Source organism: Hemitrygon akajei, chromosome 25, assembly GCF_048418815.1.
Source record: "Hemitrygon akajei chromosome 25, sHemAka1.3, whole genome shotgun sequence".
Taxonomy (NCBI): Eukaryota; Metazoa; Chordata; class Chondrichthyes; order Myliobatiformes; family Dasyatidae; genus Hemitrygon; species Hemitrygon akajei.
Window position 1 is genome coordinate 45225580 of NC_133148.1, and position 27077 is coordinate 45252656.

Sequence of the window (27077 nt, forward strand, 5' to 3'; positions counted from 1 at the left end):
ATCAGATTGAACGGTAGACCGTGGGGGAAAGAGTTCAGGAGGAGGGGAAGCAAATGGAGATGATGAGCAGGTGAGGAGAAGTGAAGGGTTGAGGGTGTATCTAGCATGGGAATTGGAAAAAAATGAATAAAGGAGAGAGGGGGTGATCACTGCAAGTTGCAGAAATCGGTATTCATGCCATCAGGTTGGCAGATACCTGGATGGAATATGAGGTCCGAACTTTGGCCTCACCACGTTAGTAGAGGAGGCGACAGACAGACATGTCAGAATGGGAATGGGAAGTCAAATTGATATAACACACACAAAATGCTGGTGGAACACAGCAGGCCAGGCAGCATCTATAAGGAGAAGCACTGTCGACGTTTGGGGCCGAGACCCTTCGTCAGGACTAACTGAAAGGAGAGGTACTAAGAGATTTGAAAGTAGTGGGGGGAGGGGGACAAATTGAAATAGATGGCCATGAGGATATTGGAAAGTGAAATTGAAATGTGGAGAGGAGAGGCAGTTTAAATCAGGTGTTTTCTTCTCTATCAAACGTCCATTCCAAAGGATTCCAGCGGCAGGTCTGGAATCCTGTAAGTAGATTGTAATGAAATTCATTGACGAATTTTATATAGAACCAATCACTTTATTTCACACTTTCCTGCCGAACAGTGATACTGTTGGGTAGAACCATCTGAGAATGTTGCAATGAGATTATTCTGATAAAAGAACATTGGCACAGGCTTCGAAAAACCGCGGGGACATTTTCCACCTGGAAATAGAAAATTCAGTAATGTCAGCATTAAATATTTTCACATCTTTTCCTGTGCTTGGAAAAAAGGGATCCCCACATATTCCCACTCTCTGTCCTCTGTATATCACATCCTGTTGGTGTAAGGTTATGTCAGCCATGATAAATGCGTGTGCTCTCTGAACCTGGTCGAGAATCTGAGGACCCAAGGTCACAACATTCACGAGGATTGGGCATCAATTCAAAAATAATCCAGGCACCTACATTTCAGTGAGTGGACAATCGACAGAAGAGCCTCTCAGGAAACACTGGAAACAGACTGGAGACTGAAGCAAATACAATATTGCAGAGATATTTTTTTGAGGAACTAACACTGAAGAGACAGTGAAAAGGGAAGAAGAAGATTTTCTCCAGATTGTAAACATGGGTGTGAGCTTTGCTCACTACCTTATTTTCATTATAACTGCAAACAGAGACAGCTAAAATTATTGAGACAAAATGGACAGGTGACCTAATCTTATACCTTTCCTGCCCAGTAGATGGGGTTAAAACTGCTAGTGATGAGTTGATTCAAAGTGCAATGATTATCTGTATATCACTCAACGAGATTGATAGTAGGGACAGGGATTAGTTCTGTAAATAAATGAATTATCCTTCAGACATCACTCTCCCTCTTGATACGTCATGTTGACGTCATCACTGAAACCGGAGGGTGTGTGATTCACTTCACAAGTATATTTCTGTTTCCTGGTTGATTACTGCACAGACAGTGTCAGGTAAGCGATAGTTTCAAATCCACCATCAGGTCTGAGAGTGCAAGGGAGAACGATGCCTTCTTGGCATATCAATTGTGGGAGAGATGTGGATCGATAAGACTGGTATCATGAAGTGCACAGTTCTCTGTACAGATCCCAAAGATATCCACATCTCTTGGCACGTGGGCGGGAAGGAGAAAACTAAAGGAATTCACACCCATCAAGCGGAGAGGGATGGGTCCCGATACAGAGTGCTCAGCGAACTCCAGATCAGTGTGGAGGAGTGGTTCAGTGGGGTGGAGTACGAGTGCTCTGCTCAGGAATCTCCTTCATCTTCCCGAGTGTCAGCACGGACCAATAGTACCAAAGGTGGGCAAGAGACCAGCGATTAAATGGCCAGCATTAGTTACCTGAGTGAAAATGTTTGACATTATCTTTGTTTTCTTGGTTTAGAATCCCTTTATAAACACTGTAAATTGGTTCACTGTGAGACAGAGGTCTGTGAGACAGAGAAGCATGCAGATTTCTCAGCAGAGACACAGCTCAGTATATTCTTTGCTTGGAGACTCAGTACATTGATTAGTAACAATGAGGGGAACCAAATGGGGATGATGGGCAGGTGGGGAGAAGTGAAGGGGTGAGGAGGAACCTGGTATGGGAAGCAGAAAAATGAATAAAGGAGCAGGAGGGAGATTATTGGCAGTTGCAGAAATAAGTGTACCATCAGGTTGGCAGATATCTGGACAGTTCATGTTCTGTGGATAGTTTCTGTGAAGGTATTTTCTGAGATTATTTCTATGGTGAAGCTTTTGGATAATGTTGCCTGAGAATGGAGAACAAACCTAAGACTGGCTGATTTTATCACCTAGCCAGATTAAAAAGATAAAGACGTCAACACCAAAAATGAAAGCTGAACTGAGATACTAATTGGAGGCTGGAATATTGTTCAAAGACAGACTGTTCAGTAAAATGGTTTGAATTCTCTTCAAGTGATGAACTATTTTCAGAGATGCAATTATTTCTATGGTGAAGCTTCTGGATTATGTCGGTTGAGAGCAGAAAACAATCCAAAGATTGGCTGATTTTATTACCGAGCCAGATTCAAAAGATGAAGACATTGAGGCTGAAGTCGAAGTTGGAACCTGTATTCAGCTCACTACTCTATGAGGTTTCACTCACCTCGGTACCAAACTGACTCTGCAGCTGCGGCCTGCAGCCATCGGCACTCACCTCAGCACTGAGCCTGGCTCCGTGGCCGTGGCCTGCAGCCATCGGTCTCCTGGACCGGTTGCAGTGCTGAACTGGTGACGTGGCTGTGGATTTACTTTAGGGGACTCTGCAGTTCAGGTTCTGTGGATTGTTGGTTTGAATTTTTTTTATTGTTTACACAATTTGTTCTTTCTTTTTCACACATTGGATGTTTGACCCTGAATTCTATTGTGTTTCTTTGTTTTGTGACTGCCTGCAAGAAGAGAATCTCAAGGTTGTATATGGTGCGCATACTTTGATGATAAATGTACTTTGTACTTTGAACTTTATCAGTTCACTCACATAACTAAACCAGGGCTGCACCGTGATTTAGTGTTGACCTTGAATTCATAGCACAATGTAAACACTTTCAATAATGGGGTGAGACCCAGCACCCTACCTTGGACGTTCTTCACTTGCTTCTTGATACGGGTGTCGGAGGGGGGATGAATCACGGTACAGCTGAAGACTGATTCTGTCTTCCACTCCTCTAAACTCACGGTCAGGAAGTGTCTGGCACTGAAAGATCCCCCCTGCTCCAGAGCGGTCGGTGTAGCGCTGGTGTTGGTGGTGATCACGGTGCTGCCTTTCTCCCAGATGACATTTATTTGGTTTGGGTAGAATCCGGAGACCACACACTCCAGTGTGGCCGTTTTCCTTTTCTTGGTCTCTTCCTGAGGTGGAGGCAGCAGTCTGACCTTGGGACTTTTTATCTCGACTGGAATAGACAGGAAAACAGGAAATGTCAAACATTTTGACTCAGGTAACTAATGCTGGCCATTTAATCGCTGGTCTCTTACCCACCTTTGGTACTATTGGTCCGTGCTGACACTCGGGAAGATGAAGAAGATCCCTGAGCAGAGCACTCGTACTCCACCCCACTGAACCACTCCTCCACACTGATCTGGAGTTCGCTGAGCACTCTGTATCGGGACCCGTCCACCTGCGGTTGTTGTTGGACAATTCCTGTAGTTTTCTCCTTCCCGCCCACATGCCAAGAGATGTGGATATCTTCTAGATCTGTACAGATCACCGTGCACTTCATGGTAGCAGTCTTGTCGATCCACATCTCTTCAATGTCGGGATTTTGAATAAAGACAGACAATTCTGTGGATTAGAAATGGAAATGCTCAGAATCTTATTTCTGTTGGTTGTGTTAGGTCAAGACAGATCATCAGTACATGACAGATGCATTTAATACAAACAGAATAACAGAAACACCCAGGACTGAATCTCGTATCAGTCTGCTGGTGATCATGTCTTCACCTCCGTTGCTGTCTGGACCCAGAGTCCTCACCCCATCTTCCCTCATCCTTCCGTCCACCTGCCAGGTTACACTAAATCCCTGTAAATCACTGTGAACCACCTCACACAGAATGGTCGCTGTCCTCTTTGTCCAGATCTCTTCGAAGGAAGGTTTGCTTAAAGTGACTGACAGGCGGGTATCTGAACAGTTACCTGGTAGAAATTATTCTTTCACCATTCCCCAATGGCCGAGTTTGTCACTGACAAGCCCAGCATTTCCTGTTCATCTCTGGTCAATGATATGCCAGTACCAACAAGGTGAGATGAGAATAATCTACATTGGTGAAGAAATGAATCTCCCCTATTGCACAGACAGGGTGAACACCCTGAGGGAAAATAAATGAACAAGATCGGCCGTCACATTGTTTTTGCAGTTTCATGGTCACTTGAAGTGTTACCAGACAGTACAGAAAATACCCAGCATTTCAGAGTGTGTCTGTGGAATCGGAAATGGAACAAAGTTTCACGTTAAAAATTCAACAAAATAGACTTAATATTTCAAATTTTAAGTATGAGAAATATTTAGCTTTTCTAACAAATATTAAAATGCACTTTTAACTCTATTAGGTATAACTAATGTTTGCTACTGCTTTGTCAGAATGTTGTGTGTTCAAGCCGCCCTCCGGAGGCTTCTACACATTGTTCAGGCTGACTATTCCCACACAGGAGCAGAGGGAGAGCTGCTCTGTTGGAAATTCAGTCCCAGCTAAGACTCTAATCAGTGGCTGGGATTATGTTCAAAGGCAGAGGGAGGGAATATGTTGAAGACAAGTATCAGGGATTTCCACAGTGCCTGTCCAGTGAAATGATTCGGATTCCCCTCAAGTTATGAAATATTTTCTGGGATACAATTATTTCTATGGTGAAAGTCTGGATTATGTTGGCTGAAAGTGGAGAACTAATCTAAGATTGGCTGATTTTATCACCTAGCCAGATTAAAAACATGAAGATGTTGACATCACAAGTGAAGGCCGAACTGCTGTTCATCTCACTACTCTGTGAGGCTTCCCTCACCTCAGCACTGAACTGACTCTGCAGCTGCGGCCTGCAGCCATCGGCACTCACCTCAGCACTGAGCCTGGCTCCGTGGCCATGGCCTGCAGCCATCGGTCTCCTGGACCGGTTGCAGTGCTGAACTGGTGACGTGGCTGTGGATTTACTTCAGGGGACTCTGCGGTTCAGGTTCTGTGGATTCTTTGAATCTTCGTTATTGTCTGCACAATGTGTTTTTTTTTCACACATTGGATGCTTGACTCTGAATGCTATTGTATTTGTTTTCTGAGTGTCTGCAAGAAGAGAATCTCAAAGTTGTATATGGTGCACAGACTTTGATGATAAATGTACTTTGTACTTTGAACTTTATCAGTTCACTCACAGAACTAAACCAGGGCTGCACCGTGATTTAGTGTTGACCTTGAATTCATAGCACAATGTAAACAATTTCAATATTGGGGTGAGTCCCAGGACCCTACCTTGGACGTTCTTCACTTGCTTCTTGATACGGGTGTCGGAGGGGGGATGAATCACGGTACAGCTGAAGACTGATTCTGTCTTCCACTCCTGTAAACTCACGGTCAGGAAGTGTCTGGTACTGAAAGTCCACCCCTGCTCCAGAGTGGTCGGTGTAGCTCTGGTGTTGGAGGTGATCACAGTGTTGTCTTTCTCCCAGATGACATTTATTTGGTCCGGGTAGAACCCAGAGACCACACACTCCAGTGTGGCCGTTTTCCTTTTCTTGGTCTCTTCCTGAGGTGGAGGCAGCAGTCTGACCTTGGGACTTTTTATTTCGACTGGAATAGACAAGAAGACAAAGAAAACATCAAACATTTGACTCAGGTAACTAATGCTGGCCATTTAATCGTTGGTCTCTTGCTCACCTTTGGTACTATTGGTCCGTGCTGACACTCGGGAAGATGAAGGAGATCCTTGAGCAGAGCACTCGTACTCTACCCCACTGAACCACTCCTCCACACTGATCTGGAGTTCGCTGAGCACTCTGTATCGGGACCCGTCCACCTGCGGTTGTTGTTCGACAATTCCTGTAGTTTTCTCCTTCCCGCCCACATGCCAAGAGATGTGGATATATTCCGGATCTGTACAGATAACTGTGCACTTCACGGTAGCCGTCTTGTCGATCCACAACTCTTCAATGTCAGGATTTTGAATAAAGACTGACAATTCTGTGGATTAGAAATGGAAATGCTCAGAATCTTATTTCTGTTCGTTGTGTTAGGTCAAGACAGATCATCAGTACATGACAAATGCATTTAATACAAACAGAATAACAGAAAGACCCAGGACTGAATCTCGTATCAGTCTGCTGGTGATCATGTCTTCACCTCCGTTGCTGTCTGGACCCAGAGTCCTCACCACATCTTCCCTCATCCTTCCGTCCACCTGCCAGGTTACACTGAATCCCTGTAAATCACTGTGAACCACCTCACACAGAATGGTCGCTGTCCTCTTTGTCCAGATCTCTTCGAAGGAAGGTTTGCTTAAAGTGACTGACGGGCGGGTATCTGAACAGTCATCTGGGAGAAATTGTTATTTCACCATTCCCCAATGGTGAGTTTGTCACTGACAAGCCCAGCATTTCCTGTTCATCTCTGGTCAATGATATGCTAGTCCCAACAAGATGAGATGAGAATAATCTACATTGGTGAAGAAATGAATCTCCCCTATTGTGAAGACAGGGTGAACACTCTGAGGGAAAGTAAATGAACAAGATTGGTCGTCACATTGTTTTTACAGTTTCATGGTCACTTGAATTGTTACCAGGCACTTTTAAAAATAAATACAGAAAATACCCAACATTTCAGAGTGTGTCTGTGGAATTGGAAATGGAGCAAAGTTTCACTAAAAAAATTCAACAAAATACACTTCATATTTCAAATTTTAAGTATGAGAAATATTTAGCTTTTGTCACAAATATTAAAATGCACCTTTTTCTCTGTTTGGTGTAACTAAAATTGGCTGCAGCTTTGTCAGAATGTTGTGTGTTCAAGCCGCCCTCCAGAGGCTTCTACACATTGTCCAGGCTGACGATTCCCACACAGGAGCAGAGGGAGAGCTGCTCTGCTGGAAATTCAGACACAACTGAGGCACTAATCAGAGGCTGGGATATTGCTCAAAGGCAGACTGTCCAGTAAAATGTTCTGGATTCTCCTGAAGTGATGAACCATTTTCAGAGATGCAATTATTTATGTGGTGAAGCTTCTGGTTATGTTGGTTGAGAAAAGAAAACAATTTGTTCTTTCTTTTTCACATATTGGATGATTGACTGTGAATTCTATTGTGTTTCTTTGTTTTGACTGTCTGCAAGAAGAGAATCTCAAGGTTGTATATAGTGCACATACTTTGATAATAAATGTCTTTGTACTTAGAACTTTATCAATTCATTCACATAACTAAACCAGGGCTGCACCGTTATTTAGTGTTGACCTTGAATTCATAGCACAATGTAAACACTTTCAATAATGGGGTGAGTCCCAGGACCCTACCTTGGACGTTCTTCACTTGCTTCTTGATACTGCTGTTGGAGGGGGGATGTTTCACTGTACAGCTGAAGACTGATTCTGTCTTCCATTCCTGTAAACTCACGGTCAGGAAGTGTCTGGTACTGAAAGTCCACCCCTGCTCCAGAGTGGTCGGTGTAGCTCTGGTGTTGGTGGTGATCACAGTGCTGCCTTTCTCCCAGATGACATTTATTTGGTCCGGGTAGAATCCAGAGACCACACACTCCAGTGTGGCCGTTTTCCTTTTCTTGGTCTCTTCCTGTGATGGAGGCAACAGACTGACCTTGGGACTTCTTATCTCAACTGGAATAGACAATAAAACAAATGAAATGTCAAACATTTTGACTCAGGTAACTAATGCTGGCCATTTAATCGCTGGTCTCTGACCCACCTTTGGTACTATTGGTCCGTGCTGACACTCGGGAAGATGAAGGAGATCCCTGAGCGGAGCACTCGTACTCCACCCCACTGAACCACTCCTCCACACTGATCTGGAGTTCGCTGAGCACTCTGTATCGGGACCCATCCCTCTCCGCTTGATGGTTGTGAATTCCTTTAGTTTTCTTGTTCCTGCCGACGTGCCAAGAGATGCGGATATCTTCAGGATCTGTACAGATAACCGTGCACTTCACGGTAGCAGTCTTGTCGATCCACATCTCTTCAATGTCGGGATTTTGAATAAAGACAGACAATTCTGTGGATTAGAAATGGAAGTGCTCAGAATCTTATTGGAGATATTTCTGTTGGTTGTGTTAGGTCAAGATAGATCATCAGTACATGACAGATGCATTTAATGCAAACAGAATAACCGAAACACCCAGGACTGAATCACGTGTCTCATATTCCTATAAGTTTTGATTCAGAAAAGAAAATCAGGACAAACGATGTGTAACTAGGTTTCGAATCCCTTTCTAATAACTGTACCAGTTGGTTCACTGTGAGACGGAGCTCTGTGAGACAGAGAAGCATGCAGATTTCTCAGCAGAGATACAGCTCAGTATATTCTTTGCTTGGAGACTCAGTGCCATTGATCAGTAACGATGAACTCTGTGAATCAATGAGAATCCCTTTCTCCATCTGGGCCGAGCCTGGGATTCACTCAGTTTAATAACTTCACATCCTGACATTCCAGTCTTACTGTGGCTGTGCCTCTCCCCATCTCTGCAACCTTCACCACCAACACAAACTTCAGAAAACATTATATTCTTTCAACTCTGCTCACTCATACACCTGCACTACTTCTGCTGGTGCCTGTAGCTTTAGCATTCCTGCTTACAAACATTGAAGCCTCTGTCTCTCTTGAAATGAGCAGCCATGGTCAGAGTGTATCCATAAGTTAGGGACTGATGAACTGGCAAAACGGGTTCAAATCCCAACCTGGGATGGAAGATTAAAATTAATTCATCAATGCTTTTGGAATAAAAAGAAGACTACGGAGGTGTTTGTCGTGTTATTCCCTGTGATAACTTCCGGAGAGAAGTCCCATCTGATCCGGCTGGTCTGTGACTCCAGACCTGCAGCAACACGGCTGAACCTGAATCACCATCAGGAATGAGGCAGCAAGTCCCTCAGTTCCAGAGCGATCAGTGATTGATAGGAAATGATAAGTGAATAAAACAGCTCTTTGATCAAGTGTTGGGTCACCTGTCCTCTGGGTTAGTGTTGCTTTTGTGTGATTGCACTCAAGTGAAGTTGCTGAGGCCGTCTCCCAATGCACGATCATCAGTTCACGTACACTGCAGCTCTCTGCACTTTGTGTACACCATTTACACACTCGGTCCCCTTTTGCTCTTTGACATTTAGTGTGGAGGCTGATTGTGTTTGTGTCATGGTTGAGTCCTTCAGTGAGACTGTGAGTCAGTGTCTTTGTTTGAAGAAAGAGCAGATGCAACACACACTGTCCAGTCTGACTGGGACGGATCATCTGACAAAGTATGATGTGGATTTCTTAACCTTTCTCATTTCAGTAAGAATATGAGCAATTTTCCTTTAAAACAGGAAGTCCATGGGTGTAGTCTAGATGATCATTGTTGTTGTGTAATATCACAAATCTGCAAACCTCGGTGTACACTGAAGGGTCACAGAACTGTGAATCCCAGTTTAATCAGCACTGTGATGTTGTTAAACGTGTTTTCTGCAGGTTTCTCAGTTAGGTCCCTTATCAGCCTGGTCTTGATGTTCAGCAGTCCCTGGGAAATGTGATCCTCTCATAAAATCTGACCGAGTCACGATCGCTCCCCTTATTACTGAATGCTGGTGTTATTCCACAGGAAGCATATATTTCTGTCAATGCTTGGGTAATTCGAACAAAACATTCTCCTTTCTGACATTCCTTGGGATCACCGAGTTTCCCTCTTGGACTGAATTCAGTGTCCGGCACGTGGATCAATGTAACTTCAACAACTTGTCTGATCCAGGATTTACACACAAAGCATATCAGATTGGACAGGAGGCTGTTTAGACCCCTGTGTCTTGTCTCACCAATTTGTCTTGTGCCCAACATTATCAAAGGGTCATCCGTCCTTTGACTGAGTCAATTTGGAATTTCAGCCCCATTCACCTTCATCACCTCGTGCCTCACAGCCACTGGGTGAAAAACAGGTTCCAGTTCTTGCTGACTGGAGTCAGACAGGAGGGAATCTGGCCAAGGAAACTGGAATTGGGATCTGAGTCACACTGAAGCAACAATGTACACAAATGAATGAGTGTATGGACAACCAGAAACACAAGAGATTCTACAGATGCTGGAAACCTTGAACATTACACACAAAATGCTGGAGGAACATGGGAAGTCAGGCAGTGTCTATGGAGGGAAATAAACAGTCGATCTTTCGGGCCGAATGGCTTCACCGGTACTGGAAAGGAAGTGGGCAGAAGCCAGAATAAGAGGTGGGTGGAGTGGAGAGGAATACATTCTGTCAGATGAGAGGTGAGACCAGGTGAGGGGGAAAGGGTGTGGATGGGGAGGGGGTATGAAGTAAGAAGCTGGTGGGGGATAAGTGGAAAAGATAAATGGCTGAAGCAGAAGGAATTGGACAGGACAGTGGACCATGGAGGAAAATGCTGGAGGACGGGAACCAAATGGAGATGATGGGCAGGTGAGGAGAAGTGACGGAATGAGGGGGTACATAGTATGGGGAATAGAAAAAAAGGGAGAATAATGGAGTGGGGTGGAGACTACCGGAAGTTAAGAAATAAGTATTCATGCCATCAGGTTGGCAGATATCTGGATGGAATATGAGGTCTTGACTTTGGCCTCACCCTGGCAGTAGAGGAGGCCATGGACAGACATGTCAGAATGGGAATGGGAAGTCAAATTGAAATAAGTGGTCACAAGGATGTTGAAAATTCAAATTGAAATGTGGAGGGGAGAGGTAGTCATTTTAAATAACATATTTTCATCACGGTCTGTTAAACTTCCACCCCAATGGATACCAGAGACAGGTCTGGAATCCAGTAAATGGATTGTAATAAAATTCAATGACGAATTGTATACACAGCCAATCACCTTATTTCACACTTTTCTGCTGAACAATGATACTGTTGGGTAGAATCATTGGAGGATGTTTTATTGAGATTACTCTGGTAAAAGAACATTGGCAAAGGCTTCAAAAAACAGCTGGGACATTTTCCACCTGGAAATGGAAGATTCATAGATCTGTATATCGCATCCTATCGGGATGAGGTTATGTCAGCCATGATAAATGCATGTGCTCTCTGACCCTGGTCAAGGATCTGAGGACACAAGGTCACAACATTCACTCGAGGACTGGGCATCAATTCAAAAATAATCCAGGCACCTACATTTCAGTGAGTGGACAATCGACAGAAGAGTCTCTCAGGAAACACTGGAAACAGACTCTGGGGATTGCAGCAACAGAAAATTGCAGAGATATTTTCTGAGGAACTAACACTGAGAAGACAGTGAAAAGGGAACAGGGAGATCTTCTCCAGACAGTAAAGCATGGGATGCGGGCTTTGCTCACTAAATATTTTCATTCTAACTACAAACAGAGACAACTAAAATTATTGAGACAGAATGGACAGGTGACCTCATCTTACACCTTTCCTGCCCAGTAGATGGGGTTAAAGCTGCTGGTGATATGAGTTGATTCAAAGTGCAAAGATCATCTGTACATCACTCAACCAGATTGACAGTAGGGACAGGAATTGTGTGGGAGTATCAGTTAGGTAGTTTAGTACTGTAAGTTAATTAATTTTTCTTCAGCTATCACTCACCCTCTGGATACGTCATGTTGACCTGACCACTGAAATGGGAAGGTGCGTGATTCACTTCACAAGTATATTTCTGTTTCTTGGTCCATTCCTGCACAGGCACTGTCAGGTAAGAGATTGCTTCAAATGTACCATCAGATCTCCGAGTGGAAGGGAGAACGATGCCTTCTTGGGCAGATCCAGCTTTTTTCCAGGACACTGTAACGTTGTCAGGAGAGAATCCAGATATCACACAGCCCAGGACAGCGTTTGTTTGACTGTGGATCACCTCCCGGGATGGAACAAGGGAGCTGAGCTTCGGAGCTGTAACACATTTAATATCTGTCAGTACATGATTGCTTGGCCCATGCTTTGGATTTCATTCCCCCTCATCCTGGACACTGAAAGTCAGAGCAAATAGACTGAGGAACAGTTTCTACCCCAGAGCTGTGGCCTCCATCACACCACTCCCACAGAACAATGACTGAAACTGTGAGCACACACATGCACACACAGGGACTCAAATACTTGCACTAACAACACTTTGTGCATTACTGTGATATTCTGGTGCTGCTGCAACTTATTTTCTGCTACTTATCTATTTAATACTGTTTTTCTATTACCGTCTTGTTTTTATCTACCACTTTGTTTAATTGCCTGAGAGGAAGCCAAACTGAGTTTCATTGTATCTCTGTATAATGACAATAAAGATCATTCATTCATTCATGTTGTTAATTTACAGCTGATCTGATGATCTGCTGGCTCACACCAGTGAGTGGGAGGGCTGGGTGTATCACTTGGGCCTCCCAGCAGTGTGTCCCACTATGCTATGATAATGCAGAGAGGTGGGTCATGGGGTTGAGGTGCAGACCTGCCGTGATCTAATTGTTTAATGGAGAATGACTGATACCAGCTCCTGTGAGCAGGAGTACATGGTGTGGTACTGTTTCCACTGGCGAGTTTGGGAAACACAATTTTAGGGTCAATGGGAAAGAAGAACAGATGGACAGGAGGGAATTATTTTGTTGTAACTGCAAAAGCTGGTTCAGATCTGTGAGAAGATGGTTAAAGAAGGGCAGTGGAGTGGATTCCTTCATCACATTCACCAGGGATGCTTTTACCAGAAGAGGGGCAGCTGCAGGGTGAACAGGAAAGTGCAGGAGGAGTGGGGTAAAGTTTAAATTGTTCTGTGTGCAGGGGTATGATGGGCCAGCGGTCTTTATGTGTACAGGAGCTGATCTGTAGGGAGGGTTTAGTGGGAGGGTGTGGTGGAGAGGCTCCTGAAAGGAGTGGATACCATGGACACAGATCAGCAAAAGTTTCCTGCACTCTCCACTGATACTGAGTTTCACTCACTTCAGGAGGACGTTTCCCACCCCCCCCCCCCCATTTCAAGTTCCGTACGTTTTCTCACTGTCATTTTAGCCTGGTGTAATATTGCTGTTGTATGAATAGAATAAAAGAATTAATTGCCATGCCCCTACATTATCTGACAAAGGTTCCTACTCTAGATTTATGCTTTGAGATCAATGCAGCTTTAAAGAGAAAAGTTTATCTCATACGAACGTTGAGGTATCCGGAACTCCGCTGTCACCATCTCGTTTGGCTTGTATCCTGCCTTGCAGGAATAGACTTTATTATTCTTCCAGTCCGCCACAGAGACTCGGAGGAAGCTGCTCATCGTGTACTTTCTATTTTGCCCCAACACTGCTGGGTATTTCTTGATTCCTGTGGTGACGTCCCCATTGTTAGTGGACCATGTCTGACTGATGCTCTCAGGCTGATAGTCCTTGACCAGACAGAGGAGGCTGATGCCTTGGTCAGATTCTGTGTTGCAGGAAGGTATGATGTAGACTGTTGGCACAGACTTGACCTCTGAAATAGAATAAAATTCACAGATGGTTCTCTGAATAAATGCATTACCGACAGAGAAAGGAGACATTATATAAAGCAGTAATTTTCAAAATTATTCACCCCATCAAATAAAGGCAATATCACTTTAACACTCAGCTGTGAGCCTGTGTCGCTGAGGTAGGAGGGTGTGGATCAATCCCACAGTGGCAACTTGGACACACAGTCCAGGCCAACACTTCAGTGCAGGACTGAGGCAGTGACCCAATGTCCAATTGGTTGGATTTCAGTCAAAATACCAAAGTGACAATCTGTCTCTCATCCAAATACAATTCCTGATTCTGAAAAGTCTGTTAGCCCCTGATCAGCAGAGTTTACAGAAGAAGTAAGATTTAGAAGTAACTTATTTGAATAATTCTGATCAGTTCGGTGTTGCTGTTGATGAGAGGAGTGATTGGTGTGGATATAGTGGTACCTGGTCTCCAGCACCATGTGTGCAATATAGTGGAGGTTGGGAAATGGACTCTGCTTCTGAAATTCAACTCAACAGACTACATGATACAGCTGACACTGCCTCACATATTTACCAAGTGTGACGGAGCAAGAATTTCAACCCCACTGAGCCTGTGGAAACTACTGAGTAACCGGGAGGGAATGGTAACTTGCATCAGAAAGGACAGAGGAACTGTGAAAATATATTAGTCCAGACTCTGTGGAGAAATGTCAGCCAACACAACCGATAGTGATGATGAGATTCCTGGGCAGATGGAGAAATCTCAAAACAACGTTAGATGTAGGTGATATTCTCACTGAACGATGAGCCCAGAGAGTCCAGTGAGGAAATGCAGGTTGTGGCAATTCACAAAACAGTACACTTCAAAGTACTGTTTCTCAATTCATTTCACTGGAAAAGGAGAAGTGTTGACATACCAAGGTAGGTAAAAGTGTGAAGATTGATTAATTGACCAATTGACAGGTGGATATATTGAGGAGATGTGGTTTGACCAGTTGTCAGAATTACCTTGGACAGTGTTGTGGACGGGGTTAGTACTGACCCACCGACGTGACATCATTTACCTCATGATTGACTCTGTCAATGACAGATTGTTGATGGTGAATGAGGTTAAAATCACCCACAATGACTGTGTGGACACAGCAGAACATGCAGGAACTCTGGGAGTAGGAGACTAGTGGGAGAGTATGTGTCAGACAGTGTGAATTACAGAAGATAAGGACTTTGTTGTCCAACAGTAAGATGGTCAACAGATACACACAGGCTTCAGATTGATTCTGCTATCGGAAGGGCAGCAAACTCAACATTTGGAGTAGAAGTTGAGTGGTTGGAAAGTCACAATTTCAATCGGGCAAAATAATGAAATATTCACTTCACAGTAATCACTCTATGATGAAGGGCATAAAATATTGAAATCTGGGTTTCAAATAGAATAAATGTAAATCAATATAACAAGTAAAAAGGAATCGATATAATTTAACCGGTCAATAATGACAGCTGCATTGTTTAGAACCATTTCCAGGTGACTCTGGGGACTGTGAACTCAGAACATTTGCCTTCCTGAGCAAACACAGGTGATTCAGGCTGACAGGACAGGCAGAGCAGAGAAATGGTCCCTTTCTCATTCCCTTCAGACTGAGCCTGAAACAACCAGTGAAATGCTGATGTCAGACTCCCCACCGGGGACACAACTTCTGTGAAACAGGGGGACAAGCTGACCTGTGCTGTGGGTGAAGTGTCACAGGAGAGAAAGCACAGGGCACGGTGCCAACTGGACCATGTCCACACAGACCGGGCTGAATAGTGCTGGTTCTAACCTGCTGGGACTCTCCCCACACTGCTACACTGGGAAAGGTGGGAACCCACTGGGTTTCTGGATGCTGAAGACCTGGGGTGAGATATATTGAGGCCTCAGCATCAAGTAGCCTCAGGCACAAAGAAAACCTGGGGTGGAGGCCATATTGTGTCAATGCTGTCATGTAATTAACAGGTTTTAAATTTCTTGGAGACAGTGAGGTAAATTTCTGCAGAACAGATAATCTCTTTGGTTTAAAATAATAAATCTACAAACGTATATTACACTTAAAACACAGTTTTCAACCAGAATTAACTTGTAACTAATTACTTTCCTGACACACCCAGCCGAGATTCCTCAGTCAGTTGAATGGGAGCTGTGATGCTTGTCAGGTCCGGCCTGTGAGGGAAATGTGGAGGTGGATTTCCCAGTGTTACCCTGGGAATTCCAGCAGGACCCGTTGTCATGTGGTAGAGTGTGGGAACAACTCTGAAGGCATCTGTCACTCAGTAAATCCCGGGGTACAGTAGTCTGTGGAACTCTGGGACTGACTCCAGTGTAAGTGGCTGAACACTGGTGATTCCCTTTGGAATTGCCAGCCACAGCCAGCACCATTTCACCCACACTGTCCTCAGCCTCCCAGGTACACAGCAGCTCAGGAACGAGCTGGTCAGCTGAGGTCTGAGGAACCTCACTGCTCTTTATCGACGTTAACCCCTGAAAACAATGCAATTGCTGGACCAAGGACCTGGGACCATTTGGATGACCTACAACCAAATAGTGTCTGTCTATTCATCTCCTGCACAATGAGGATTCAGATGAGGAGTTTCCAGTGGTGGGGAACTTTAGGAATTGCAGGCTAAAAGTGACCATTCCCTTCCAACATCATCCAGACTAGATTGTCATGTTGTAGTTCAGTTTGTGGGAACAAGATGCAGACAAGTTGGAGGTTTAGTCCCACATATGAAGTGACACACTGCAGAAGTACTTGCTGGGTTCGGAAAGGCTCAGGGATGTTCTAGGGTTGTAGAAGTCAATGAAAAACACTGGTTTTCATCAAAATAAATTCAGTAAAATAAAACTGGAAACAGTGTAGTTGCCAGAAATCAGACTGACAGAGTCTGGTGAAAGGTCACTGATGTGAAACATTAACTCTGTTTCTCACCCCACAGATGTTCCCTGAGCTGCTCAGTGTTGGCAGTGCAGGAGGCACAATAATGTCAGTCGGTGAGATTTGCAGCTGAGGATCTTTTACATCCCGGGACCAGCAGGTGGTAAGTACAGTTCTGTCTGGATCAGTGTTCCTCTGGGTCTTTATAAAAACACCCATCAAACTGACAGCAGGGTGCTGGGGTGGAGGGGGGAACTGGATCTGGGTGGGTCACAGGGTGCTGGGGTGGAGGGGGACTGGATCTGGGTGGGTCACAGGGTACTGGGGTGGAGGGGGACTGGATCTGGGTGGGTCACAGGGTGCTGGGGTGGAGGGGGGAACTGGATCTGGGTGGGTCACAGGGTGCTGGGGTGGAGGGGGACTGGATCTGGGTGGGTCACAGGGTGCTGGGGTGGAGGGGGACTGGATCTGGGTGGGTCACAGGGTGCTGGGGAGAAGAGGGGAACTGGATCTGGGTGGGTCACAGGATGCTGGGGTGGAGGGGAACTGGATCTGGGTGGATCACAGGGTGCTGGGGTGAAGAGGGGAACTGGATCTGGGTGGGTCACGGTGCTGGGGTGAAGAGGGGAACTGGATCTGGGTGGGTCACAGGGTGCTGGGGTGAAGAGGGGAACTGGATCTGTGTGGGTCACAGGGTGCTGGGGTGGAGGGGGACTGGATCTGGGTGGGTCACAGGGTGCTGGGGTGGAGGGGGACTGGATCTGGGTGGGTCACAGGGTGCTGGGGAGAAGAGGGGAACTGGATCTGGGTGGGTCACAGGGTGCTGGGGTGGAGGGGAACTGGATCTGGGTGGATCACAGGGTGCTGGGGTGAAGAGGGGAACTGGATCTGGGTGGGTCACGGTGCTGGGGTGAAGAGGGGGACTGGATCTGGGTGGGTCACAGGGTGCTGGGGTGGAGGGGGGAACTGGATCTGGGTGGGTCACAGGGTGCTGGGGTGGAGGGGAACTGGATCTGGGTGGATCACAGGGTGCTGGGGTGAAGAGGGGAACTGGATCTGGGTGGGTCACGGTGCTGGGGTGAAGAGGGGAACTGGATCTGGGTGGGTCACAGGGTGCTGGGGTGGAGGGGAACTGGATCTGGGTGGGTCACAGGGTGCTGGGATGGAGGGGAACTGGATCTGTGTGGGTCACAGGGTGCTGGGGTGAAGAGGGGAACTGAAGCTGGGTGGGTCACAGGGTGCTGGGGTGAAGAGGGGAACTGGATCTGGGTGGGGCACAGGGTGCTGGGGTGAAGAGGGGAACTGGATCTGTGTAGGTCACAGGGTGCTGGGGTGAAGAGGGGAACTGGATCTGGGTGGGTCACAGGGTGCTGGGGTGAAGAGGGGAACTGGATCTGGGTGTGTCACAGGGTGCTGGGTGAAGAGGGGAACTGGATCTGGGTGGGTCACAGGGTGCTGGGGTGAAGAGGGGAACTGGATCTGGGTGGGTCACAGGGTGCTGGGGTGAAGAGGGGAACTGGATCTGTGTGGGTCACAGGGTGCTGGGGTGAAGAGGGGAACTGAAGCTGGGTGGGTGCTGGTGCTGGGATGAAGAGGGCAAGTGGATCTGGGTGGGTCACAGGGTGCTGGGGTGAAGAGGGGAACTGGATCTGGGTGGGTCACAGGGTGCTGGGATGAAGAGGGGAACTGGATCTGGGTGGGGCACAGGGTGCTGGGGTGAAGAGGGGAACTGGATCTGTGTAGGTCACAGGGTGCTGGGGTGAAGAGGGGAACTGGATCTGGGTGGGTCACAGGGTGCTGGGGTGAAGAGGGGAACTGGATCTGGGTGTGTCACAGGGTGCTGGGTGAAGAGGGGAACTGGATCTCGGTGGGTCACAGGGTGCTGGGGTGAAGAGGGGAACTGGATCTGGGTGGGTCACAGGGTGCTGGGGTGAAGAGGGGAACTGGATCTGTGTGGGTCACAGGGTGCTGGGGTGAAGAGGGGAACTGAAGCTGGGTGGGTGCTGGTGCTGGGATGAAGAGGGCAAGTGGATCTGGGTAGAGGGCATTTGGAGACAAACACATTGATGGGTCTGGAGTCATAAATAGGCTCGAAGGGTAAGGATGAGAGATCTCCTTCCCCGAGGGGCATCAGTAAAACTGAAGGATCATCATTACTAATGACTGGATTTAAAAACAATACCAATTATTATGATGTTGGAAATCTGACCACAGATCCAAATCTGTTGCAGATTATGATGAACTGAGTTTAAATTTGTCAGTTTTGTTGTGGTGGTATCTGTAGACTGTTCATCATTCCCTCTGCACTACTCATCTGCTTTGATGTACTGCCCTGTTTCCCATCACTCCGAATCCAACCTTGTGCCTGTCCATTGGATCACTGTGTCCACGGTGTCCTGGACAATATTTCTCCTTCAATAACATCACCAGAACAGACTGTCTGATCGTTTTTACCTTGCAGTTTGTGGATTCTGCTGTGTGCAGAGTGGCTCCACATTCCCGACTCTACAACAGGGCTGTACTTTGAAACTACTTCATTGCCTGTGGAGCTTGGGGACACCATGAAAGGTGTCTGTAAATGTCAGCACTTTATCTCACAACCACCTTCACTGAATCACCAGCAACACTGGTTAATGTAGGAAAGCACTTGTTAAACAAACCCGATTGGGGGATGGAGGAGGGCAAGAAATTAGAGCAGTTGCTCACAAGCTAGAAAATTTGCAGATGCTGGAAATCGAAACAACACACACAGACTGCTGGAGGAACTCAGCAGGCCAGGCAGCATCTATAGAAAAGAGTACAGTCGATGTTTCGCACCAAGACCCTTCATCAGGACTGGAGAAAAAAAGATGAGGTCAGAGTAAGAAGGTGGGGAAGGGAGGGGAGGAAGAAACACAAGGTGATTAGTGAAACCAGGAGGGGGAAAGATGTGAAGTAAAGAGCTGGGAAGTCAATTGGTAAAGAAGAGAAAGGGGAATCTGATAGGAGAGGACAGAAGGTGATGGAAGAAAGGGAAGGTGGAGTACCAGAAGGAGCTGATAGGCAGATAAGGAGATAAGGAAGAGAGGAAATGAGAATGGGGAATGGTGAAGGAGGGGTGGGCATTATGAGACGTTCGAGGTATCGATGTTCATACCATATGTTGGAGGCCACCCTGATGGAATATAAGGTGTTGCTGTGCCAACTTGAGCATGACTTCATTGCGGCAGTAGAGCAGTCCATGGACTGACATGTTGGAAAGTGATGGGAAGTGGAATTAAAATGGGTGGCCACTGGGAGATCATGCTTTCTCTGGTGGATGGAACATAGGTGCTTGGTGAAGCGGTCTCCCGATCTATGTCGGGTTTCACTGATATATTAGACGCCACATTGGGAGCACCAGATACAGTAGCTGACACCAAGGGACTCACAGGTGAAGTGTCACTTCACCTGGAAGGACTGTTTAGGGCCTTGAATAGTGGTGAGGGAGCAGGTGTAGGGGCAGGTGCAGTAGGTGTTCCGTTTGCAAGGATAAGTGCCAGAAGGGAGATCAGTGTGGAGGGATGAATGGACAAGGGAGCTGCATTGGAAGTGATCCACAATGGAGTCGCATTGGAAGTGATCCCTGCAGAAAGCAGAATGTTGAGGGTGGCGGTGTAGAGGGAAAGGTGTGCTTGGTGTTGGGATCCCATTGGAGATGCAGAAGTTACAGAGAATTATCTGCTGGACAGGGAGGCTGGTAGGGTGATAGGTGAAGACAAGGGGAACCCTATCTCTGGTAGGGTGGAGGGAGGATGGAGTGAGAGCAGATGTGAGTGAAATGGAAGAGGTGTGGTTGAGGGCAGTGTTGATGGTGGAAGAAGGGAAGCCCCTTTCATCGAAGGAGGAGGACATCTCCTTAATTCTGGAATGAAAAGCCTCATCCTGAGAACAGATGCAGTGGAGACGGGGGAATTGAGAGAAGGGGATGGCATTTTTATAAGAAACAGGGTAGGAAGAGTTTTAGTTCAGGTAGATGTGAGAGTCAGTGGGTTCATAAAGGACATCAGTGGATAGGTTGTCTCCAGAACTCTGTCTGTGAACTGAGAATAAGCAGTTCATTTGAACAGTAAAGTTCAACTCGTGTCCCGTGAGCGTGTGATGGGACAGGTTGGGGGAAGCTTCACTCTGTGTCTAACCTCTGCTGCCTCCGCCCTGGGAGGGATGGGACAGTGCAGAAGGATCTTTGTATCTAATCCGTGGCTGCCAGGACAGGACATGGGAGCTGTAATCTGCATTTAACTCATGCTCTGTGTACCCTTGGGTGATTGTTGGAATCCCTTTGAGGAAGAATTTCCCAGATTTACAAGATAAATACTGATTCCTTTGAATGACAGAGCAGAGAGTGAGGCCATTCATCCGATAGTGTCTGTGCTTCCCTTTAGCTGAGCAAACGCAATAAACCCATTGGTCTCTCTGCTCTTCCCTGTATCCCTACAAAAGGCGGATCTCCTCCTGTTCCCTCTCTACACTCACTATTGGCCACCACCATCATTCAGGCGGTGTGTTCCAGATCACAAACGTTCATCAACAAACCTTCCCTTAAATGCTCGCCTACTACACATTATTGACTTGAACGCTTCCCTCCCCACCCCACCTGCACCACTCCCCCCTCCCCCACCCACCAATGCAAGGCTGCCCGGAATGTGTGAAGGAATTGTGATTTCAATTCCCTGCCTTACCCTCCTGCACCACTTCCCCACTGCCTTCTCACTCCAAAATTCTTTCCCACCATACCCAGCCTCCTCACCCATCAGTGATTAAAACTAAAACCTTAATCCCATCAATTAATCCTGGGATATCGCCGATACTTTTGCTGTATCCCGGGACGGACCTCACGCCGGACATTACATGATGGGACTGACACCCACCTGTACCCTGGGGATATTGAGCCATCAACCAGATCATACATGTGTAACCATTCCCTCAGATTATGTCTCAATCCCATTACCTTCAACATGAAAGCAGCCGACAGTAAAACCCGATCCCAATAACTTGACACTGAACAGATCCATTGTTGTCACTGACAGGGAACGAGTTCAACTGCACTGAAACGCTCAGCCCCTGAACGTGGCTTCAGTTGGTGCTGAGGATCAGAAGCCAGACTTGAACCAAACACTGAGCTCACTCAGCACAACCGGCCGGTGTCAAGGCACAGTCTGGTGACAAGATCCGACCCCATTCCCCTGAGCCTGTCCCCGGTCTGTGGACAGTTCACTGGTGGGGTGGGGTATGTACCCTTGTACTGTTACTGGGCTCTAGAGAAACCCGCCGGTTCGGGGAGATTCATGTACTCGCTCTAAATATCTCACTGATTTCAGTTAAATCACCGAATTCGCCAAAACCGTAAATAAATAAAATTCTAGTGCGTGAAGATACAATTGAGAAGTTGGTTTTACCTGAAGTCACTGTCAGCGAGGTTCCTCCGCCCCAGTAGTAAAGATAGTCACAGTGCTCTGTCTCCCCATTCACCCAGTGCAGTAACTTCACTTGCCCGTCACATCCAATAATCTCAGCAAAATGTCAACGCGATCCCTGTCCGGACCGGGAGCAGCCGCTTCCTGGATTTCCATCCCAAACTCCGTCCTTGTCTCTTCCTGGCGTGTGATTAAAAGAGGCATTTTCACAGTTTTCCTGTCTGTGGACACCGGCTCCCGCCATCACCCGGAATCAGAGTCGAATCTTTTTTGAGCTTTTAGTTGTCCAGAATTGGACATTTACACCCAGCAGTCCGAGTCAGGCTTCGGGGATTTGACTCTGGGAAGCAGCAATGCGGAATCCGTGGAGACAGACTGCGCTGCAGACGCTCCTTTGTCGGGACCAGGTTCTGTTCAGCTCCCCGTCACCGTGCTCCATAGTCACAGTGCTTCACCGCAGGTCACAAACCGCCTTCATCACATCCAGCCCGAAATCCAGTGGATCCCACAACCGGCCGGCGGATTTATTAAACCCTCCCTCAGTGTCCGGGTGTCCCACACAGCGGGTCTCAATCTCGGCCATCCCAGTCCTGAAGTGGAGATGATATAACCCACCGGGACCTTTCACTGGGCTTCCACTGACAGCTCCTCCTCGGTGGTCCCGTTCCCTTCCAGACACATCTCCAGTGGAACTTGTTCCCACTCCCAGATTATCCACTCGGGATCTGATTTATGTCCATGGGTTCCGGGGTAAAGGCCAGTGGAAGCGTCCGAAGAGCGCAATTTAAAGAGTTTTGTTGCGGTAGGTTTGTGTATGGAGGGAGCCGCCATCTCTCACACTGTGCCATCCACTCGCACAGTAATAGGTGGCCGAGTCGTCCAGTCTCAGGCTGTTCATTTGCAGATAAAAGTTGCTGCCGCCCTTGGAAGCGGTGAACCGGCTCCGGAATTCAGGCGCGTAATACTTGTAACTTTCACTATAATACGCGACCAGCCACTCCAGCCCTTTCCCGGGGACTTGTTTCACCCAGTGCATGTGATAGCTGCTGATATCGAACCCTCTGACCTCACAGGTCAGTCTGTGGGACTGTCCGGGCTGTACCACCGCTGACTCGGGCTGTGTCAGCACGGTGTCGGACCGCACGCCTGTCAATAAAAAAGAGCAGAAATTAATAAAATGTTCCACGGGCAGAGGTTCACAAAGCCTCCGAGAAACAGCCGGTCCCGGGAGGACGACAAGCCGCGGGACACCCACCTGCCAGACAAGACAGGAGGAGACAGAGATAAGGAACGACCCCCATCGCCCTGAACACTGAGCCGGACTTGGACACTGTTGAGATCGGCGGCTTCAGCTCAGGCCGGCTTTGTCCGGAGCCGCAGTGAGCGCTGTTTGAATAGGGACGTGGGCTGTGAGTGAGAGAGGGAGCCGCGGTTTGAACAGGCTCTCACACACTGAAACCAGAGGCGCAGCCTCCTGTCCCCGCCCACAGCAGCGATTTCAATTCCCCAAAAGATGTTTGTCTCTGCAACAGGCGGCAGGTCCGCGGCAGTGACCAGATCCGGATTAAAGATCTGTCACACTCTGATCGATTCATCAATTTCAGCGATGAACGGTTTGTGTAAACTGAAACACACAGAATCCCAGCGAGAGAGAATGAGAGACACCAGTCAGTGGACAGATATCCCTCTGAGAGACAGGGACTGAGGGACACCAGTCAGTGGACAGATATCCCCCTGAGAGACAGGGACTGAGAGACACCAGTCAATGGATAGATATCCCCCTGAGAGACAGGGACTGAGAGACACCAGTCAGTGGACAGATATCCCCCTGAGAGAAAGGGACTGAGAGACACCAGTCAGTGGACAGATATCCCTCTGAGAGACAGGGACTGAGGGACACCAGTCAGTGGACAGATATCCCCCGGAGAGACAGGGACTGAGAGACACTAGGCAGTGGACAGATATCCCCCTGAGAGACACAGACTGAGAGACACCAGTCAGTGGACAGATATCCCTCTGAGAGACAGGGACTGAGAGACACCAGTCACTGGACAGATATCCCTCTGAGAGACAGGGACTGAGGGACACCAGTCAGTGGACAGATATCCCCCTGAGAGACAGGGACTGAGAGACACCAGTCAGTGGACAGAGATCCCCCTGAGAGACAGGGACTGAGAGACACCAGTCAGTGGACAGATATCCCCCTGAGAGACAGGGACTGAGAGACACCAGTCAGTGGACAGAGATCCCCCTGAGAGACAGGGACTGAGAGACACCAGTCAGTGGACAGATATCCCCCTGAGAGACAGGGACTGAGAGACACCAGTCAGTGGACAGAGATCCCCCTGAGAGACAGGGACTGAGAGACACCAGTCAGTGGACAGATATCCCTCTGAGAGACAGGGACAGAGAGACACCAGTCAGTGGACAGATATCCCTCTGAGAGACAGGGACTGAGAGACACCAGTCAGTGGACAGATATCCCTCTGAGAGACAGGGACTGAGAGACACCAGTCAGTGGACAGATATCCCTCTGAGAGACAGGGACTGAGAGACACCAGTCAGTGGACAGAGATCCCCCTGAGAGACAGGGACTGAGAGAAACCAGTCAGTGGACAGATATCCCTCTGAGAGACAGGGACTGAGAGACACCAGTCAGTGGACAGATATCCCTCTGAGAGACAGGGACTGAGAGACACCAGTCAGTGGACAGATATCCCTCTGAGAGACAGGGACTGAGAGACACCAGTCAATGGACAGATAACCCCCTGAGAGACAGGGACTGAGAGACACCAGTCAGTGGACAGATATCCCTCTGAGAGACAGGGACTGAGAGACACTAGGCAGTGGACAGATATCCCCCTGAGAGACACTAGGCAGTGGACAGATATCCCCCTGAGAGACAGGGACTGAGAGACACTAGGCAGTGGACAGATATCCCCCTGAGAGACACTAGGCAGTGGACAGATATCCCCCTGAGAGACAGGGTCTGAGAGACACCAGTCAGTGGACAGATATCCCCCGGAGAGACAGGGACTGAGAGACACTAGGCAGTGGACAGATATCCCCCTGAGAGACACAGACTGAGAGACACCAGTCAGTGGACAGATATCCCCCTGAGAGACAGGGACTGAGAGACACCAGTCAGTGGACAGATATCCCTCTGAGAGACAGGGACTGAGAGACACCAGTCAGTGGACAGATATCCCCCTGAGAGACAGGGACTGAGGGACACCAGTCAGTGGACAGATATCCCCCTGAGAGACAGGGACTGAGAGACACTAGGCAGTGGACAGATATCCCCCTGAGAGACACTAGGCAGTGGACAGATATCCCCCTGAGAGACAGGGACTGAGAGACACTAGGCAGTGGACAGATATCCCCCTGAGAGACAAGGACTGAGAGACACTAGGCAGTGGACAGATATCCCCCTGAGAGACAGGGACTGAGAGACACTAGGCAGTGGACAGATATCCCCCTGAGAGACACTAGGCAGTGGACAGATATCCCCCTGAGAGACAGGGACTGAGAGACACCAGTCAGTGGACAGATATCCCCCGGAGAGACAGGGACTGAGAGACACTAGGCAGTGGACAGATATCCCCCTGAGAGACAGGGACTGAGAGACACCAGTCAGTGGACAGATATCCCTCTGAGAGACAGGGACTGAGAGACACCAGTCAGTGGACAGATAACCCCCTGAGAGACAGGGACTGAGAGACACCAGTCAGTGGACAGATAACCCCCTGAGAGACAGGGACTGAGAGACAGCAGTCAGTGGACAGATATCCCTCTGAGAGACAGGGACTGAGAGACACCAGTCAGTGGACAGATATCCCTCTGAGAGACAGGGACTGAGGGACACCAGTCAGTGGACAGATATCCCCCTGAGAGACAGGGACTGAGAGACACCAGTCAGTGGACAGAGATCCCTCTGAGAGACAGGGACTGAGAGACACCAGTCAGTGGACAGAGATCCCTCTGAGAGACAGGGACTGAGAGACACCAGACAGTGGACAGATATCCCTCTGAGAGACAGGGACTGAGGGACACCAGTCAGTGGACAGATATCCCCCTGAGAGACAGGGACTGAGAGACACCAGTCAATGGACAGATAACCCCCTGAGAGACAGGGACTGAGAGACACCAGTCAGTGGACAGATATCCCTCTGAGAGACAGGGACTGAGAGACACTAGGCAGTGGACAGATATCCCCCTGAGAGACACTAGGCAGTGGACAGATATCCCCCTGAGAGACAGGGACTGAGAGACACTAGGCAGTGGACAGATATCCCCCTGAGAGACACTAGGCAGTGGACAGATATCCCCCTGAGAGACAGGGACTGAGAGACACCAGTCAGTGGACAGATATCCCCCGGAGAGACAGGGACTGAGAGACACTAGGCAGTGGACAGATATCCCCCTGAGAGACAGGGACTGAGAGACACCAGTCAGTGGACAGATATCCCTCTGAGAGACAGGGACTGAGAGACACCAGTCAGTGGACAGATATCCCCCTGAGAGACAGGGACTGAGGGACACCAGTCAGTGGACAGATATCCCCCTGAGAGACAGGGACTGAGAGACACTAGGCAGTGGACAGATATCCCCCTGAGAGACACTAGGCAGTGGACAGATATCCCCCTGAGAGACAGGGACTGAGAGACACTAGGCAGTGGACAGATATCCCCCTGAGAGACAAGGACTGAGAGACAATAGGCAGTGGACAGATATCCCCCTGAGAGACAGGGACTGAGAGACACTAGGCAGTGGACAGATATCCCCCTGAGAGACACTAGGCAGTGGACAGATATCCCCCTGAGAGACAGGGACTGAGAGACACCAGTCAGTGGACAGATATCCCCCGGAGAGACAGGGACTGAGAGACACTAGGCAGTGGACAGATATCCCCCTGAGAGACAGGGACTGAGAGACACCAGTCAGTGGACAGATATCCCTCTGAGAGACAGGGACTGAGAGACACCAGTCAGTGGACAGATAACCCCCTGAGAGACAGGGACTGAGAGACTCCAGTCAGTGGACAGATAACCCCCTGAGAGACAGGGACTGAGAGACAGCAGTCAGTGGACAGATATCCCTC

At 48.0% G+C, this 27077-nt stretch overlaps 1 protein-coding gene across 1 annotated transcript in view; it reads right to left on the reverse strand.

Annotated features, from left to right (window-relative positions):
• Positions 1 to 27077, reverse strand: part of LOC140716282 (uncharacterized) — a 240220-nt gene that overhangs the window by 3813 nt on the left and 209330 nt on the right. Inside the window, exons 3-9 of the mRNA XM_073028889.1 lie at positions 11796 to 12095; positions 7948 to 8250; positions 7542 to 7859; positions 5919 to 6221; positions 5514 to 5831; positions 3541 to 3843; positions 3137 to 3454 (exon numbers count right to left, since the gene is read on the reverse strand). Of these exons, the coding sequence (XP_072884990.1) occupies positions 3137 to 3454; positions 3541 to 3843; positions 5514 to 5831; positions 5919 to 6221; positions 7542 to 7859; positions 7948 to 8250; positions 11796 to 12095 (2163 nt within the window). The remainder of the gene's footprint in view (positions 1 to 3136; positions 3455 to 3540; positions 3844 to 5513; positions 5832 to 5918; positions 6222 to 7541; positions 7860 to 7947; positions 8251 to 11795; positions 12096 to 27077) is intronic.